The sequence below is a fragment of the Panthera pardus genome, unplaced genomic scaffold, assembly GCF_024362965.1.
Source record: "Panthera pardus isolate Hobbes unplaced genomic scaffold, ASM2436296v1 HiC_scaffold_12, whole genome shotgun sequence".
NCBI classification, from domain to species: domain Eukaryota; kingdom Metazoa; phylum Chordata; class Mammalia; order Carnivora; family Felidae; genus Panthera; species Panthera pardus.
In genome coordinates, this window is record NW_026526677.1 from 9,685,613 (window position 1) to 9,703,434 (window position 17,822).

Here is a 17,822-nt window from a genome sequence, read left to right on the forward strand (position 1 = left end):
CGCGGCCATCTGCGCCACAGTCTGCCGAGAGTCGCCGCGGTTTCCTGCTTCAACAGTGCTTGGACGGAACCCGGCGCTCGACCACCCTCCTCCGGCCGGCCGCCCAGAGCCAGCCCTCCGCCATCTCCTCACAGCGCCCTCGGACCGCCCCAAGGCTCCCGCCGCCGCTCCAGCGCCGCCACCGCCCGCCGCCGCCGCCTCTCCTCAGCCGCCGCCATGACGACCGCGTCCCCCTCGCAGGTGCGCCAGAACTACCACCAGGACTCGGAGGCCGCCATCAACCGCCAGATCAACCTGGAGCTCTACGCCTCCTATGTCTACCTGTCCATGGTGAGCGCGGGCGCGGCTTCTCCGGGCCGCGGGCGGCGGGGCGGGGCGGGGCGGGGGTGTGGCTAACGGGCGGCCTCTCCCGCCTCCGCGCGCGCCCTGCAAGAAAATGGACGTTGCTCGAGGTCTCCCGGGATTTGCGCAGACATTCTGGCGAGTTCGCCCTTTCCGAGTGTCCCCTGGCAGGGCCGCCTCTGCGCACCCCCTTTATATTTAAAGAGAGCCTCGTTTGCTGAAACCCTGGAGTCGGCCACGGTTGCGACCAGTACGATCCTGCAGCGAGGAAGGTGGTTTTGGCCTTTCCATCCCTTCCCCTGCGTCGATCACGTGATCCTGAGGTCGTCCTTTGGCTTGGGTAACAGGCGAAGTGGTCCAGCCCCCATCCTCTCCCCACCCCCCCCCGCCCCCCCCCCCCTTTCGGGTATGGCGGAGCCTGCTGGGTAATGGTGTCGGATAGCAACGGCCGGGAGGGGCGGGGGTGGTCTGGTGCTAAGTGGCTTATCTCCTGTAGGCTGACCACTCTCGAGCAGCCGTCGCCACCCCTCTGTTGTGCTTATCTCTGGGTCCCACTTGAATCGAAGCGCGGAAATCTCCCCTTGCGAGGACACAGTTGTCTTAGTCATCCCTCCTTTCGCCTGGATACTTAATTCCTTATCTTTTTGGTGCCTGAGAGTTGTGGCCCTCTAACTGAACCCGTGGTTTTCGGATAAAGTACACCGCCAGTAACTGGGCAAAGAATTTTTCCACGCGCCAATCAGTGGGCTCCGTTTTCCAAAATCCTGGTTTTGAGGCGAGGTGGTGGGAGTTTTACTTAGAATTGTCTTATGATTGTGCAAATTATCCAAGAATAGACCTGTTCCAGATGCATTTGAAAACAGGCCTGGATTTCCATGACTGCCGTTCCGTTTGAGGAATACCTGAATACAGCAAGTGTCTAAAACTGAATCAGGTTTTTTGTGTTTTTGTTTTGTTTTCTGCTGGCAACATATTTGTATTCAGAGTTTTTGTTTTGCCTTTTTTTTTTTTTTTTTTTTTTTTTTTTTTTTTGGCTTTCTGCTGGCAATGTATTTGTATACATTAGCATTGCCCACAGCTCACCATCCCTAATGGGTTAATTTTAGAAATTTGTTTAGAAATTTCACAGGCTGCTGTAAGCTGACAAGTTCATGTTCTGACAGGGGTTAACCAGGGAGTAGAGAGAGGGGGCACTATTTGTACAGGGTAAATACTCCCACACCCTCTCCAATCAAATTGGACGTTGGGCGGAAGAACTTTGCACTAATACAGAGCCTTAAGAAATTCCATGCTGGGGGCAATTCCATGATAGTCTAAAGGTTCCTTGTAGTAAACTTTCAATTTCAAGGACCAAAATAAAGACACGGTAATTACTGTTGTGTTCTTTCCAGGAACACAACCTGCCCCCAGTCTCCTTCAGCACGGATCCCTTTCTTGCTGTGCTTTGAGAAAGAAAGACTTAGGCCAGCAGAGTGCCTTTCTTGGGACTCCTTAGCATAACATTGATGTTCTCCTTTCAGTCTTACTATTTTGACCGTGATGATGTGGCTTTGAAGAACTTTGCCAAATATTTTCTTCACCAATCTCATGAGGAGAGGGAACATGCTGAGAAGCTGATGAAGCTGCAGAACCAGCGAGGTGGCCGAATCTTCCTTCAGGATATCAAGGTGAACGAAAGATCCTAGAGGTGCCGTGCCTCCTAAGTAAGCTACCTGGCAGTCCTCAGGTGTCAGGAATCACTCGGAAGCTAGCAGTTGCCCTGATGAAATGAGGCGACTTCGGGGTTTTGGGCTTTTTTTAGGCTTAACCATCTAAGCTAAAGGAGGCAAAGAGTAGTGGGCGAGGGTGTTAAGTTGGAAGCCGTTGCGGGAGAAACTTGGATGTCCCTTGTGAAGCGCACGCTAGAGGTGCTTGCTGACTCGTGGGCTGGTAGAGGCTGCAGGTGCGTTGACCTGACCCCCTCTCGTTCAGAAACCAGACCGTGACGATTGGGAGAACGGGCTGAACGCAATGGAGTGTGCGTTACACTTGGAAAAGAGTGTGAATCAGTCACTACTGGAACTGCACAAACTGGCCACTGACAAAAACGACCCCCATGTGAGTACTGACAGCCGGGGAGCCCAGGGAGGGAACCGTTTGCCTCTCCTGGGAAACTTACCGCTAACATTCTTCCCCATTTCTGTTTTCTAGTTGTGCGACTTCATTGAGACGCATTATCTGAATGAGCAGGTGAAATCCATCAAAGAACTGGGTGACCACGTAACCAACCTGCGCAAGATGGGGGCTCCCGAATCTGGCATGGCAGAGTATCTCTTTGACAAGCACACCTTGGGAAACAGTGATAACGAGAGCTAAGCCTTAGGCTGTCTTCCCATCGCCACACGGGTGACTTCCCTGGTCACCGAGGCAGTGCATGCGTGTTGGGGTTACCTTTCCCTTTTCTAGAAGTTGTACCAAAACATCTACTTAACTTCTTTCATTTGTACCATTCCTTCAAATAAAGTAATTTGGTACCCAGCTGTTGTCTTTTGAGTAGTTGACATGGGCTAGAAATGGATCTAGGTCCTCTTTGCAAAATCTGTGAGTGCTGCAGTTCAACCACGGTAACCAAATGAAATGCCTGGGAGGATTTGTATTTATTCAACTCTTTAGTTTGGAAAAGATGTCAAGGTTGGGGGTGTGGAATTCAGACAGGACGTAAGGACTCCGGATGCTGAATCTGATGTTTTGAATTACATGTTTCTGGTGATTCGGTCTAGCTTTCACAATTGTTATGTACAAAAGGCACTTAAAGGCTTAAGTAGTCCCGAAACTACTGATTTTGTTACCCATTAAGCCAACCATTTAATTCAGGCTGTCATACGAACGTATGCTTCAGTGTGGACAGCTATATGGCTATGACTGGATCAGTGTCCCGCTGGTGTACATGCAGGTAGGACCAGGCCGGCGAAGCGTCCCTCTCGGGGAAACAGGCTAAGAGTGTGCTTCATCCCTAGAGAAAATTGGAGAAAGTTAACGTGAGTACAGAAGCTCTCCACTTCAGTGTTAAAAACTAGTTGTGTAGTGCGGCAAAGGTTGGGACATCTAAACTACAAAACATCAGTAGTGTCAGGAGACCACAGAACCATCTCCTTGCTAACGACTACATTAATGTCCCTTCCCAAACAAGCCACGGTGATGCGTAAGTTTCTGTCTGGCTAGAAACAAAACCGATGGTAGCCCTTTTCGGGCTTTTAATCACAAAGTGTGCTTTCTGACCCAGAAGTTAACTGCTTGAGAATCTAGAAATAGGAAGTTACACTTCCCACATCATGATTGGGGGTGGGGTAGGGTGGGTCTAATGGGTGAAATCCTGAATGTAGGGAAACACCTAGGGTTTTGACAGCTTTGGATGGACCCCCGAGGCAGCATGAAGAGCACACTGAAGTTCAGAAGTCCTGATGAGTTCCCCAAAGCAGTAAGATACCCCAAGGGACCTGGCCACCCTCACCTTGACCATCTACCAGTTCCCAGGGGTGTAATACTTCCCAGGATCACTGAAGGGTTGTGGGGGAGTGTTCATATGCGGTCACCCAGCTGAGGCTGGGTAGTGAGTGGAGTTCTTAGGTTACAGCCTAGAGTCCCTAGCTCTGCCTCATGGTTTTGGGTCTGCTCCTCCAAAAGTGAGCTCCAGGGATAACACCTGGAGCCTGGCCTCCTAAGCCAGGCCTGGTAGCCCCCAGGCTTCCACCTAAGCCTGGCCTGGTAGCCCCCAGGCATCGTTCCAGTCAGTGCAACCTCTGCTTCCTTCACCTGGGACCCAGGGGACTCTTCCTGGTGGTATCGGGTTCTTGGGGGAAATGAGCAAAAGCCCTCAGCACTTAACTAGGGCCCTTGCTGAGGTGGCCAGGTGTGTGCCCCAAGGCAATGCAAGGTGTGAGTCCAGCATGCTCTGGCAGTGAGGGAACCGTAGGAAAAATGGTGGAAGGAAGGGTAGGCTCCCAGCAAGGGAAGCTGGTGGGGCTTCCCCCCATGTGGGTGGGAGTGTGGGGAGGGGAGGAGGTGAAGTGACCTGGCTAAGGTAGAGAACAGACCTGTCTTCCAAGGCCCAGTAGGGATCTCCGTGACTTCTGAGTATTATCTCTATGTTGCTTGACTGGTCCAAATGTGATTCTCTGAGATGATGTTCCGAGGTCTCCGACACGTCGGTCAGGTTAAACTCCACGGTTTTCTTCTTCATGTGACCCACTTGTGGGTTCTCCGTTGAGGACCCGACGCCATCTGAGAGCAGTTCAAAACTGTTCTCTCTGTCAGGAGTCACAGGCTGTAGGCTTTGGTCTTTGACACCGCTGTCTGTGCCTGAGACTCTGCGAAGGCCTGAGGGTGCTGACTTTCCAGGTGGGAAGACCATAGGGGTGTGGCTGAGGGGCGTCTGGGGGGCACTGTGGTAGCCTGACCTCCCGTATAGTGCAGCAGTCTCGAAGACATCATCCTCCTCCTCAATCTTCCAAGGCTTGCCGCCTTCCTGGTTCCTAGGGTGCTGTCTGGCACTCCCGAGTTTCTTGGGCTGGCCCTCTTGGAGAAGGCCTTCTTTCTTGGGTCGCAGTAGTTTGGTCTTTGAGTTTGTCCTGGGGGGATGGTGGTCGTGGGACTGTAGCCCTAGGAAGCGGCCAATGATGCCAGTTTGAGGGTCCTCCTCCTCTTCTGGATTTGCCTGAAACCCCATGTCTTCCTTATGCAGACTGTAAAGGAGACTCGGCTGAGCAGCGGACAAGGACCAAAGCCTGACTTGACTTCTCCTTCACCCCCTCTTTTCCCCTCTCTATGGCCCAAAGCCAAAGACACACAGTGTTTCTCACTATGCCTGGACTCACCTCTCTCCCGACCCATCCTCTACTGCCCTATGAATCCTTCCAGGCCCGGCTCCCCTCACTGTTGTGTGCCTCCCTCTTGCCCGTGTTGACTAACCCCTCCCTGCCCCCCCCAGCCTGGCACTTGAGGGCTCTGTCTTCATCTCCATCTTCTTGTGAGCATCCCTCACTCCAGGCGAGCAGAATACTGCTCCCCAGGTCTGGTCAGTCACATGAGGCCCAGGAGTGACTCTGGGCAGGCTGGGGGTTTGCGGTTGTTAACTGCGGAGCAGCATATCCACAAAGAAGTCTGGCTTTCTGGAAGCCCAAGGCCTTTCCTCTGCAGGAAAGAGCCCGCCTATCCCAGAGTGTGGCCTGCCCTCGCTCGTGTCCACATTCTCCCCATGCTTCAAGGCCCAGCTCCGGGTCCAGCTGGAGGCCACCTCCCAGGCCAAAGGCGGTCTCTTGTTCTATGTTCCGTCTCCCCCAGGCACCTGGTACTTTGCACCTTGTATCCAGAGTTGGGGCCTTGGGTTTGAGTCCCCTCACTGAATTGTGTGTTCCTTGCAGACAAGGTCTATGTATTACCGTTCTCTGTCCTCCACCCAACCTTCAGCTGCCAGAGTACAGACCACATGGAATTCAAAAGCAACTTCCAGAAATGTTTCTGACCCGAGCAAGCCTCCAGCCTTCATGTGATCGCTTTTTCAAACCTTCCTCACACCTACTAGAGACTCGCTAATTCTAATTATGGCTTAAGAGAATATTTGGTTTTTATTTTTATGTTATTTATTAATTAATTAATTTATTTATTAACATTTATTTTTGAGAGAGCACGAGCAGGGAAGGGGCAGAGAGGGAGAGGGAGACACAGAATCCGAAGCGGGCTCCAAGGCTCCGAGCCGTCAGCACAGAGCCCGACGCGGGGCTCGAAGTCGCAAACCGCGAGATCATGACCTGAACTGAAGTCAGATGCTTAACTGACTGAGCCCCCCAGACGCCCCAGATAATATGGTTTTTAAAAGCCAATAGTGCTGGGGCACCTGGGTGGCTCAGCTGGTTAAGCACCCGACTTCATCTCAGGTCACGATCTCACGGTTTGGGAGTTCGAGCCCCGCATCGGGGGTCCACCATCTGTGCAGAGTCTGCTTGGGATTCTCTCTCTCTCTCTCTCTGCCCCTGTCTCGCTTGTGCTTCCTCTTTCTCTCTCTCAAAAATAAATAAACTTTAAAAAGCCTCTCGAAGAAAAAAAAAAAAAAGACAACAATGCTTAATACTGTGGAAGAAAATCTTGATGGTATGGATCCTGACATGCAGGTGACTCTATAGTCCTCCCCACTCTCCTACTGGGGACAGAGGGCTGTCTGGGATGGCCCTTCAGCCCACTGTGACCCTGCTGCAGCTTAGAAGGGATTCGGACGGAATCAGGGAATCAGGACCCATGGGCAGGGAAGTCTGGCTGGCTGTGGTGGGTGACCTGAGGCCTGTGCTCTGTAGCACGGAACCTACCCAGAAGGTACCTGCGATGACCCAGCGTCTTGCTGGGGACATGCTTGCCGTCCTTCCCCTCACTGCCTCCCCCTCCCCGCTTTCACTCCCCGTCCAAACACCCTGGCTTATCAGGAAACGTAGTTCTGGACCAGAGCTGGGAACCAGGCTCTGACATCCCAACTGCATCACTGGTCACTGACTGCCCTTGAGTAAGTGCCTTCTTTTCTCAGGACCTGTTTCCAGCTCTGGACGTGGGGGGCTTAGACTGGCTGTACCTACAATCCCTTACGGCTTTAGGAATTACTAAACAGTTCAAGGTAAGGATGTGGAGATAGAAGCAGACACACCTGGTCCACGTGTATCACTTGCTAACTATGTGACCTTGGGCTGGACAACCCACTTAACCTCTCTGAACTTGGACTTAATCACCTGAAAACTGGAGGTACCAAACCACTGGGAGGAAAAAGAGAGTTTATACAAAGAGCTTAGCAGAATTCCCAGCACTTAGCACATATCCGATATGTATTAACCAGCGCTATTCTAAGTTTTCAGGCAGGCCCTTGCACTTGGGCTTTTCGACTCACCAAAGTGGTCCCGGGCACTGCTCACCTGATGTTGAAGGTAGAGCCTAAAAAGGAGGGTCGACGATACTGGGCGGAAGCAGCTGTATAGGGGGGTTGTGGTTCTGGATCATTCCAGTACATATCCCGCTCCATTGGGGGCAGGTCCTGGTGCATCTCGTCCACAGCCAACAGGGACACCTGGTTGCCAGGCACAGAAGGAAAATCCAGCAGAAAGGTCAGCCCAAGCAGGACCTTGAATTTGCTAGATGACTTGGAGAGGTCACTTCCCTCTCTCTGGGCCTCAGTTTCCCTACTTGTGAAATGGATAGACTGATGCCCATCTTCAGCCTCGGAAGTTGGAGTGAGAATCCTGTGAATGAATGGTTGGCTGGGAGGGGGCAGTTCACGGTGAGGCCTTCCTGCAGACCTGTGGGGTCCCCTCCCTGGCCCTTTCAGGGAAGGACCACAGGATAGGCCCCCCCTCTCCCCAAATACCTGCAGGCTCCTGTCGACAATCCAGTTGGTCTCAAAGTCATCATCATCCTCTCCAAATGGGTTGATGAGCTGCTCTGCCACCTTGGGGAGAGGTGAGGCTCTGGAAATCCTCAGGTAGATTCCCTGCAGCCTGCTCCCTGGCCTTAAACTTTCAGCTCCTTCTAGTTCCACGCCCCCCTCGATGCCTGGCCTCCCTAACCACCATCTCCAAAGCCAGTATGTCCTTCCCTTTAGGGAAGCTTTTCAGGGAAGAGCTGTCCTTCATTGTGTCACTCAGTACCAGTCATCACTGGTACCTCCCAAACCTATATGCTCCCCGGAGTTCCAGAATTCTGTGCGTTCGTTCATTTACTCATTCCAGTCTTCAAACACTCATTTATTCATTGTTTTCAATGCAACAGAGACGTTGAGGCTGTGATCAAATAAAGGGTGGCCCAGGCAGGATGAATCCTGGCAGTAACCTGTGAAGTCCCCTGACAAAGCCCCGCAGTAGGGGTGAGCTGCACTAAGGGTTCAAGGGACATCCCGTAAGCCGCTGGGGAATTTCAACCAGAAAAATGGGTGTGATCTGGTTTGAAGCGAAGATGACTGAGGGGCTGAGGGTGTGGATGGGGAAGGAATAGCTGTGTCTGTGTGTGTGTGTGTGTGTGTGTGTGTGTGTGTGTGCGCGCGCGCGCGCGCGCGCAAACCAAGCACAGGAGGGAGGGAGGAGGCAACGTGCCATCACCACCGCTACCAAAAAATAAAGGAAAAAAAGGAAGAGACAGAGGGTGGGTGAGAAATGGAGGAAAGATCTGGGGCGCCTGGGTGGCTCACTCGGTTGAGTGTCTGACTCAGGTTATGATCTCGCGGTCCGTGGGTTCGAGCCCCGCGTTGGGCTCTGTGCTGACAGCTCAGAGTCTGGAGCCTGCTTTGCATTCTGTGCCCCTGTCTCTCTCTGCCCCTCCCCCACTCATGCTCTGTCTTGCTCTGTCTCTCAAAAATAAATGTTAAAAAATTTAAAAAAAAAAAAAACGGAGGAAAGATAAAGAGATGGAGAGGAAATGGTGCTGTTCAGAACTCCTGTTAGGGACAGCTCTGGATGTAGTGGGAGGAAAACCTGGAAAAGCCACTTGGGGTGGGGATGAGACACCTTCCCCCACCCCGCCCTGGATAGATTTCTTGAGTAAGGAGAGGTGGTGCTAATCTGCCTTGAAAGGATGGGGGCTAGGATAGCCGGCTATGTCCTAGGCCTCGGGTGAAGCACTGGGATCAGACACAGGCCTCTGGCGGGTCCTGCTCTTCTCTGGGTCTCAGTTTCTTCCTATGTTAAGACACGGGGAAGGAGGAGACCAGAGGGTGGTGGGCGGGGCCGAGCAGCCCACTTTCCACATTTGAGACTCTCCTTTCCTGGCTGAGCATGGACCTCCTGGCCATGACCTCACCCAGTCTTGTGAGGCAGAGAATCTCACCTTCAGCCAGCCAGCATAGAAAAAGAATTGCAGGAACGTGAAAACGGGCACAACGAGGTCCAGCTCATGGCCAGGATAGGCCTTGGCCGGGTTCAGAAACTGCCGCCCGATCAAGCAAGCCAGGAAGAAGCTGTAAACCGCCACGGTCACCACCTGGGAAGAAAGGGAGGTGGCAGCAGAAATGAGCTGGGAGAGGCCCTGAAGTCAGGAAGCTCCCTAGGCTGGGAGAACGAGACCTTGCTCTGACTTGTGCAGTCCAGTGACTCTGGGTCTCTGTGATCTCTAAAACGGGGATGACAAACTGAGGGTCGATGGGGGGTGGGAGGGAGGGGGGGGTGGGTGATGGGCATTGAGGAGGGCACCTGTTGGGATGAGCACTGGGCGTTGTATGGAAACCAATCTGACAATAAATTTCGTATTAAAAAAATAGATAAAAAATAAAATAAAATAAAATAAAATAAAATAAAATAGGGATGATCACACTGCCTCTGCTGGGCTGAACCAGGCAGGAGCCTGGACTCTTCCAACTTGGCACTGGAGAGGACCCACAAAGTCCAGATCTAACTCCCAGGGGAGCCTCTTAGCCCCTACGTGAGCCCTTCCTATGACAGGCTGTTTCTCCAAGTCCTGCCAGCACCCCCACCTCGTTTCCCAAATGGGCAGCTCTACTGGCTTAGTCCTCACCTGTGTGTACACCAGTGGGATACTGATCCAGTCATAGGCAAACAGGAGTCCACACTGAGTACGCAAGACGTTCATCTCCTGGGGAGCAGGAGGGAGGGTTGGGGTTCTGACCACCGTCTGCTCTCCCAAGCTCAAACCCTCATGGTCCAGCCCCTGGCTGTGTGGTCATGGGCAGCTCCCTTAACCTCTTTGTGCCTCAGCCTCCTCATCTATCAAAAAGGAACCAGGATCTCCAGGGCTCACTCTAGAGAGGAAGTGGGAAGGGAACCGGGGGCAAGGGGCCACGGTGGTTTGTGGAATGCTGTTGGACAAAATCCTACAATCTCAAGGCAGGTTCTGGGAAGACCCTCAAGCCTCCTCTTTGTAGGAAACTTTGTGCAACCTCGGGCACAACCGTCCCCATTCTGCAACAGCCCCATCTGTGTCGGGAAGCTCACGTTCAACAGGCTCTGGAGCAGGACAGGGTCCCGTATTCGACCTCCGATCCACGCCTTCATTGACAGGTTGGCAAACCACACCCAGGGCACCCAGAACGTGTTGTGCGGCAAGCTCAGCTTTTCTAAGTGCTTGCGTTCCGCGGGGGTCATAAAGCCTGCGGGGTGGAGTTAAGAAGGCAGCGCGTGGGGGAACCTGCAGAAGGGACGGGCTGGCAGGGGTGGCCAGGCCAGGCCTTGCCGAAGCCCAGGATTTAGGGCCAAGTTCATTGGGACCTCTGAGCTTCTTTGCCATCCTCTTTCAACAAATGATTACTGAGTGCCTACTATGTGCTGTTCTGGCCTGAGCGCGTGAGAAGTGTCTGTCTTCTTAATGAGGACCAGCTCAGGTAAGGGCCAGGGAAGGTCAGAGACTGAAAACCCGCAGAGCTGGACGGGGAAGGACAGAGGCAGGCAGACCGGTACTTTCTTGCCGATTCCCAAAGCCCCACTCCGGGCCCTCAGTCCCCACTCTTCTCTCATCCCTCAAGGGTCCTTAGCCATATCTCAAAACCCTCCCCTCGCGTGGTTCCCCGGGCCTCGCCCCACCCACCTTCGCGCACCTGACTCCGCCCCGCCCAATTCGACTCAGGGGTCGACCCCATCCCCACCCAATCATCAGCAGGCAGGCCTCTGGCTCCACCCACCGGCCCTGCCCCCGCCCCGCCGCCCCCGCCCACCTGCTTTCACCAGATGCTGGGAACTGGGAAAGCGCTTGTAGACTGCGGCGCTGACGCTGCGCAGGATCAGTACGTTGCCCAGGTTGGCGTAGCGGATGAGCGTGCGCCGCAGCAGCCGGCCTTGCTCGTCCTTGCCCTCCACCAAGCCCGACACCAGGTTCATAAGGCGATCGGGCCATGGCAGGTTCTCGTACTGGTTCCACCAGCGGGTCACGACCAGCGTCACGTAGAAGCCTGGGCAGGAGAAGGGGGAGGGGGGCGAGGCGAGGGCCCAGGCTGCGGCCAGAGCCAAACAAGGGCGACGCCTGGTTTCTCCATCTTTGTGATGGGAGCGGGGCCCAGCCCCAACCCTCCTGGAAGGCATTCAGCAGGGGAAGACCATCGCCGCAGAAAGGCGCAAGAGCCCCAAGCTCTTGCTCCCAGAGGCCCCCCGCTTAACCCAGAAATCTGCCAGACCCCCCCCCCCCTCCTGCACAGAGGCTCCAGGGACCCTGTCAGGGCTGCCCTCAGAAACTGGGGTCTTGAGTGCCAACAGCAGGACGTCCTTCCTAATGTCTAACTTCATTCCGTCTGGGGGCAGTCCCCCCATTTCTGTGAACTGCCAAGAGGCACTGACATTCCAGTGGCCTTCACCAGCTAGTTCCTCGTAGTGTCCCTGTCTGGAGCCTGGAGCAGCCCCTGGGACCCCGACGTTCAGAAGGGGGAGCTCACCCAGCACGAAGGAAATGGGGATGAGCTGGATGTAGCTGTCGCAATACAGAGTCAGTTTCTCAAACATCACCTGCTGTTCCTCCGTGAGGGCCATCCTGGGGGGGAGGGGGATGTGTAGACATGGCTGAGACAGGTACCACGTCCAGCCAGGCCTAGGGTAGGAATGTGACTGCCGCTTTGCTCCCCCACCCTTCCCTGCCCCTTTCACTGGCCCAACCCGTCCTTCTCTGGCAACCCCAAGCCCCAAGGGGGCCTCTGCTCCATGGCTGGAAGAGGCCCCCTCAGGAGGTTTTCTGTGAGCTATAGGAAGGTCTCGCCAGGAGTCAGTTTCAGGCAACACTGACCCCCTTTTAAAGGATCCCAAGCAGGTTCAAATAGCATTTGGTGTTTAAAAAGCCTATGAGGCGCCTGGGTGGCTCAGTCGGTTGGGCGGCTGACTTCCGTTCGCGTCAGGATCTCACAGTCCGTGGGTTCGAGCCCCACGTCAGGCTCGGTGCTGACAGCTCAGAGCCTGGAGCCTGCCTCGGATTCTGTGTCTCCCTCTCTCTCTCTGCCCCTCCCCCTCTTGTGTGCGTGCGTGTGCGTGCTCTCTCAAAAATAAATAAACATTAAAAAAATATTTTTTAATAAAAATATGTAGGGGGGGGGAGGGTTGAATAGGTGAAGCCGGGAGGACTTTTAGGGCAGTGAAGCTACTGAGTATGATACTAAAATGATGAATATATATCATTACGCATCTGTCCAAACCCACAGAATGCACAACACCGAGCGTGGACCTTGGTGTATAGTATGAACTTTGGGTGACAATGATGTGACCGTGTGGGTTCATCCATTACAACGCATAGGCCACTTTGCCGTGGGACGTTGATAGTGGGGGAGGCTGTGTGTGTTCCAGGGAGCATATGGAAACTCTCTACCTCCCGTTCAATTTTGCTATCAACTTAAAACTCTCAGAAATGAACTCTAATTTTTCTTAAAAAAGGATCTTGATGGCCTAGTAGCAACCAAAGAAAATCAATGTACTTTGTTATTGGCATTGTAATTGTGAATCCAAGAACTTTCCCTATGTAAGAGCCCTTCAATCCATTTCGGTCATAAGTGCTTTTCTCCATTCAAAATGCTTTCGTATATTCTGTGATTGTGTCTGTCCTACATTTTATTGTTTAAATAAACATGTTTATTGGAGGGGGGGAAAAGTATGGTCTGGGATTGAGCTTGTGTGGGACTCAGGAAAACAGGCTGGCTGAGTGGGACCAGGTAAGGCCTGGGTTCCCGGGCCTGTCCCCGAGTTGGGAGAAAGATACTCCTGGCCTGCCGTGAGCTGCCCTCCCAGTCTGACTCCTTTTATGTCCTCCCAGCCCCCAGCCCCCAGCCCCCAGCCCCCAGCCCCCAGGGCTTGGCTAGGAGCTCAGGTCAGCCTTATAGGACTCTGGTCCTGTAAGAGCGTCCCCCTAGTTGTTCCAAGCCCCAGCCGCGCCCCTCCCAGGCCCCACCCCAGCCTGTCCCCCTGCACCTGTAAATGAAACGGATGATGTAGTAGCTGAGCAAGAAGATGAGGAACTCGCCATAGATCAGCTTGTAGATGCTGCCGCGCCAGCACAGGAGCAGGCGGGAGAAGGAGCCTAAGCGGGCATTAGCCACTTGGCTTGAGTAGGTGACGGTCATGACTGAGCACGGGTGGGCACGCTAGTAGACAGACAGGGAGGGACACCGATGAGGGCCTGGCAGGGAGCAGGAGGCTTGGTCAGAGCTTGTCTGGGCGTCATGAGTGATCTTAGCCAGGACTCCTCCCTGCTCTGGGCCTCAGCTTTCCTGTCTGGACACTGGGAGGGGGATGAGGTGGCCTCAAAGGCCCTTTTGGCTCTTCTTGACTGTGGGACATGGGAAGCCAGGGAAGTGAGCCCAGAGCTGCCCACAGCCTTGGCAGAGAAGACACAGATAGGTCTGTGCCCTTAAGTTGTCTGACAGAGGTAATGACAACAGCAATAGCAAAGCCCACACATTGGGCTTGGTCCCCCGAGCCCATCTTGTTCACTAGCTCCCCAAGCACCCTCAGCCACTTTGGACCAAGACTGGTGAGGGGCCTTGTCGGTCTTGTCCACTTCCCTGTCCCCACTGCCCAGAACAGAGTCTGGCTGGTAGAGATGCTCAAATAATGTTTACTGATCAGTGACCCCAGGGCCTTTCCACTTGCTAATCGAGATGCTCAAATAATGTTTACTGATCAGTGACCCCAGGGCCTTTCCACTTGCTAATCCTTGTGCCTGGAGGATGCTCTTCCTAATCTGTGTGGCTCATTCCCACTTCGGGTCGTCTGCTCAGAAAGGATGCAGCCAACTACTCTACCTGGAGATAGCCTCCCAGTGCCACTGGTTCTCTGTCCCCTCATCTTATCGATTTTTCTCCATAGCATTTCTCTTGTTATACTTGAATTGGCTGTCTGCCTATTCCCGCCTTAGAATGGAAGCTCCCACTGTGTTCTCATAGCAGGTGCTCAGGAAAAACTTCCCGAAGCAATGGCTGCCACCTGCCCTCCCCCTACTCGCTCTGATGCAGCTGGGGTGGCTGTCTTTGTGCCTTGTGCACACCAAACTCATTCCCACCTCCCACCTCAGAGACTTTGCACACACACACACACACACACACACACACACACACTGGTGCCCCCCCCCCCCCCCCCCCCCGCCACGCGCACATGTGCTGCCCATGTGTCCGCATCCCCCACACTGTTGCAAGGACAGCCATCTACCCCAGGGGCCCTCAAAGCCCCGGCCCCACCTGCCTGGGCCAACCGCTACTCACAGGAGGAGCTCCAGTCCTCTCAGGGAATCCCACGACATTTCTGGCCACTGGACCGATGGGACTCTTGGGGGTCCTGCGGCCAGTGACCCTGCCCATGCGTGTGTTAGGCGGTCACTTGACTGCCTAATCCGGGGCCTCCACAAAGGAGCCCTTGTTTTGGCCCCTCCTCATAATCTGCACATTAGCAGCCAGCACAGCCTGGCCAGGGCCCCTCTAATTCCTTCCTGGGGGCTGTGGGGGCTGAGACCAGGGCTAGAATTTGGGGCAACTCCCTTCCACCATGGGCCCAATCCCGCCATTTTCTCTGGCCCCTCAAATCCAGAGACTGAAGGATCTGTTTCTGACGGCTGAGGTCTTGCAGGGAGAGCTGTCGGGAGTGGGGCCGGGGCCCTGGTCCTCATCTCCGGTACCAGGAGCTACACGAGAGAGGGAGCCCCGGCCCAGGCCCTTCGGGGTTTGGGCAGCACGGAGGGCAGTGGAAAGGACACTGGACCATGGTCAGAAGTCCTGGCTTCCAGTCCTGGCTCTGCCACCCGTGTGGCTGACCCCAGTGGGCCTCTGCGTCTCCCTAGGCCTCAGTGTCCCTATCCAAAAAGGATGGCCTCGCTTTAGGCCTCATCACCTTTTTAAGAGTGACATTGGTCTTCCTATGCTGGTGAGGAGCTCTGATTGGCTGATGGTGACATCATAGGCTTTTCGGGCTGTGATTGGCTGGCAGAATCCAGTCGGTGGGTTGGTTCATAGCTACGGAAGAAGGCGGGGGTGGGAGGCTGCTGTGTGGGGGCTGGGCCTGGTGAAGGATGACGCAGCAGCCTCGGTGTTTTTGTTGCTGGCTTTTAGCCAGCCCACGCAAAATGGGGGTATGTACCCAGGTCCCCAAGGGCAGCTGGTTAACGTCTCAGCACCTGCTTCCAAACAGTTTAATACATCAATCTATACGCAAGGGCCCTAAGCCCCTGGAAGTGATGGCTGTCCAGGACAGGCTCCTCTTGTGAAAGCTGGAAGCCCCAGGGGCTTTTGGTCTTCAGCCAGTGGCCATAGGAAGGGTCTGGAATGTATACGAAACATTCAGCTTCTCGGGATCTTGCTCCAGAGTCTGATTCGGCGACCGGGTTGGGGGTCGTGGGGGAGGGGCGGGCTGCATTTCTAACGAGCGCTGCTGGCCCACGTCTGAAGATCGCACTTTTCGGAAGCCCTGATTTACAAAATGACCTGGAGCCTTAAAATCAATCCACGCCTTCCCTCCCTCCCCCCTCTCCTCCCTCCCCCTTCTCCTCCCTGCATCCCTTTCTCCCTCGTCTCTCTTTCCCTCTCTCTGACATACTCCTGAGGGTTCACAATGCTGAGATTGCAGGTGACTTGTGCGCACCACTTTTCGCCTTTGTAATTCCCCGCCTACGGGGAAAACTTACCCTTTCACAACCGCCTTGCGTATTTTTCTAATCACAGCAAACGATAAGGCCATTGCAGTTAGGAGGTGGGGGGGGGGTCTCTTCGAGGACGATTTGCTACCTGCTGCCTGTGCAGTGGGAAACATCTTTCCCATCGCTGTCCTTCCCTTGAGCCTCAGCGTCCTCGTCTGGAAAATGGGACAATAGCACTATCTCAGCAATGAGAACGATGGGTGATGATTCAGTCAACTCTCCAAACCAGTGGTTCTCGTGCCCGGCTGCCGGCCCCTGGTGCGTCCGCCCCCACCCCTGCAGATTCGGTTGCGTGGACCGGCCCCGGACCCTCATGTTTTCTCAAGTTCCTCGGGCAAGGCCAATGGACAGCGTGGGTTGAGAATCACTGCTGGAAGGGTTAATTCCCTACCTTGCATTCCGTCTTCCCCCACCCAAAAATGTCTACACTCCAGGGAGAGCTCTCCACTTAGCAGACGCTCAATATATTTTTAGTTAGAACTGAAACGTGTGCCTAGCACCCGTCTGGCGCGGGCATGCTCACTTAACGTTAGCTGAAGGAGTGAATGAAACACCTCCCTTTTTGCGCGCTCAGGTTCCTGCCTCCCCTATAATGACCACTGGAGGGCGCCCCTGACTCGCTGGCTCCGGCCACGGAAGCCCTGTTGGCTGATGAGCGGTCTGTAGGGACCCTGGAGCTGGCCCTGGAGGCTCCTTCTTCCCCTTCACCCTGACCAGCAGCTGTAGAGCCGTGAAAGAGAGTCGGAAGACACCGTGGCAACCGGAGCTCTCTCTCTCTCCCCTGAACTTCAGGTTCCTTGCCGATATCCCAAAAGCCCTACCAGGACCAGCTGACGGTGCTGTGCCCCCCTCCTTCCCCTCCCAGATGCCCCAGGATATCCACAGACACACCTGGTGAGAAGCCGCTCCTGGCCCCAGCCCAGTGCTAAGACAGGTAGACCCCAGGCATAAGTCGGGGTCTTTTCCAGTGGCTCCCAGCCACGAAAATGTCCCCAGCTTGCATCTCAAGGCGCACAGAGAGGCTACAGCAAGCACTGATCGACCCACGCTGTGCTTGGACAAAGGGCCCCAGGATTGACCCCTGCAAGGATGGAGTCCACCCCAGTCAGGGTCATCCTCTTCTGCTTTCTGTTCCACAAAGTAGTCCTCCAGCAAACCATTTCTGATGCCGGAATGAAGCCTCATCCGGTTCCTCCTGCGTCCAAAAATTCATAGTCAAATAAAAACGAAGGAAACCCTTCAGTAACTTTAACACAAAATGGCAAGTCCTCGTAGCTGTGTCAGGGACACAGAGGTCAGGGAAACTGTTACACGGAAGGGATCATTTCAGCCGGGTCCTGAGGCATGGGTAGGAGTTCGCTGGAGCTGAGAAGGACGGAGGGGTATTACATATAAGGGAAAGTCCATGCAAAGTCACGGAGGCATTTCTGAGGGACAGTTCGATAGAGTATTATTATCTCCATTTTACAGAGGAGGACGCTGAAGCTCAAGGCCTGTTGTGTCCAAGGCCACACAGCTATAAAAGTCTAGGCTGGAGCTGAAATCTGGGTCTTTTCATTTTGAATCCTGTGGCTTTTTCATGACCCGCCATCACCTTTCTAGTGGATGCCAGTTTTGGGGGTGGGGGTGGGGGCAGAGGCTTACTCTTAGGGTAGTGGCCTCTGTTGGGGTTAAAGGGAGGTCCAGGGGGATAGGAGACGCACAGAAGAGACGCTGACCGCAGCAGAGCCATAGCTCTCGAGGCCACCAGCGGAGAGCCATCTCCGGAGGCAGACAAAGCAGAGCTGGGAAGATGGGGGGAGGTTCCGGGGACAGAATGCTATAGTCTTTTCATCTAGAATCACCATGGCAACAGGAGCATCACAGAGGGCCTGCCA

At 54.3% G+C, this 17,822-nt stretch overlaps 2 protein-coding genes across 3 annotated transcripts; one reads left to right on the forward strand and one right to left on the reverse strand.

Annotated features, from left to right (window-relative positions):
* FTH1 (ferritin heavy chain 1) lies at positions 1–2,859 on the forward strand. Its single transcript, XM_019414648.2, has 4 exons — positions 1–330; positions 1,863–2,009; positions 2,314–2,439; positions 2,533–2,859. Exons 1-4 carry the CDS (start codon positions 217–219, stop codon positions 2,695–2,697), a joined length of 552 nt encoding a protein of 183 aa, XP_019270193.1. The 5' UTR covers positions 1–216; the 3' UTR covers positions 2,698–2,859.
* BEST1 (bestrophin 1) lies at positions 1,865–14,613 on the reverse strand. 2 transcript variants are annotated; one of them, XM_019414646.2, is made up of 11 exons: positions 14,522–14,613; positions 13,233–13,405; positions 11,720–11,814; positions 11,009–11,242; positions 10,293–10,447; positions 9,856–9,933; positions 9,172–9,324; positions 7,721–7,801; positions 7,272–7,423; positions 4,416–5,063; positions 1,865–3,334 (listed from the first exon to the last, which is right to left on the reverse strand). In XM_019414646.2, the coding sequence occupies exons 2-11, from the start codon at positions 13,382–13,384 to the stop codon at positions 3,316–3,318; spliced, it is 1,767 nt and encodes a 588-aa protein (XP_019270191.2). In that variant the 5' UTR covers positions 13,385–13,405; positions 14,522–14,613; the 3' UTR covers positions 1,865–3,315. The 2 variants fall into 2 exon arrangements, with proteins under 2 accessions (XP_019270191.2, XP_053755586.1); XM_053899611.1 differs by lacking the exon at positions 7,721–7,801.
* Between the last annotated feature and the right edge of the window lie 3,209 nt (positions 14,614–17,822).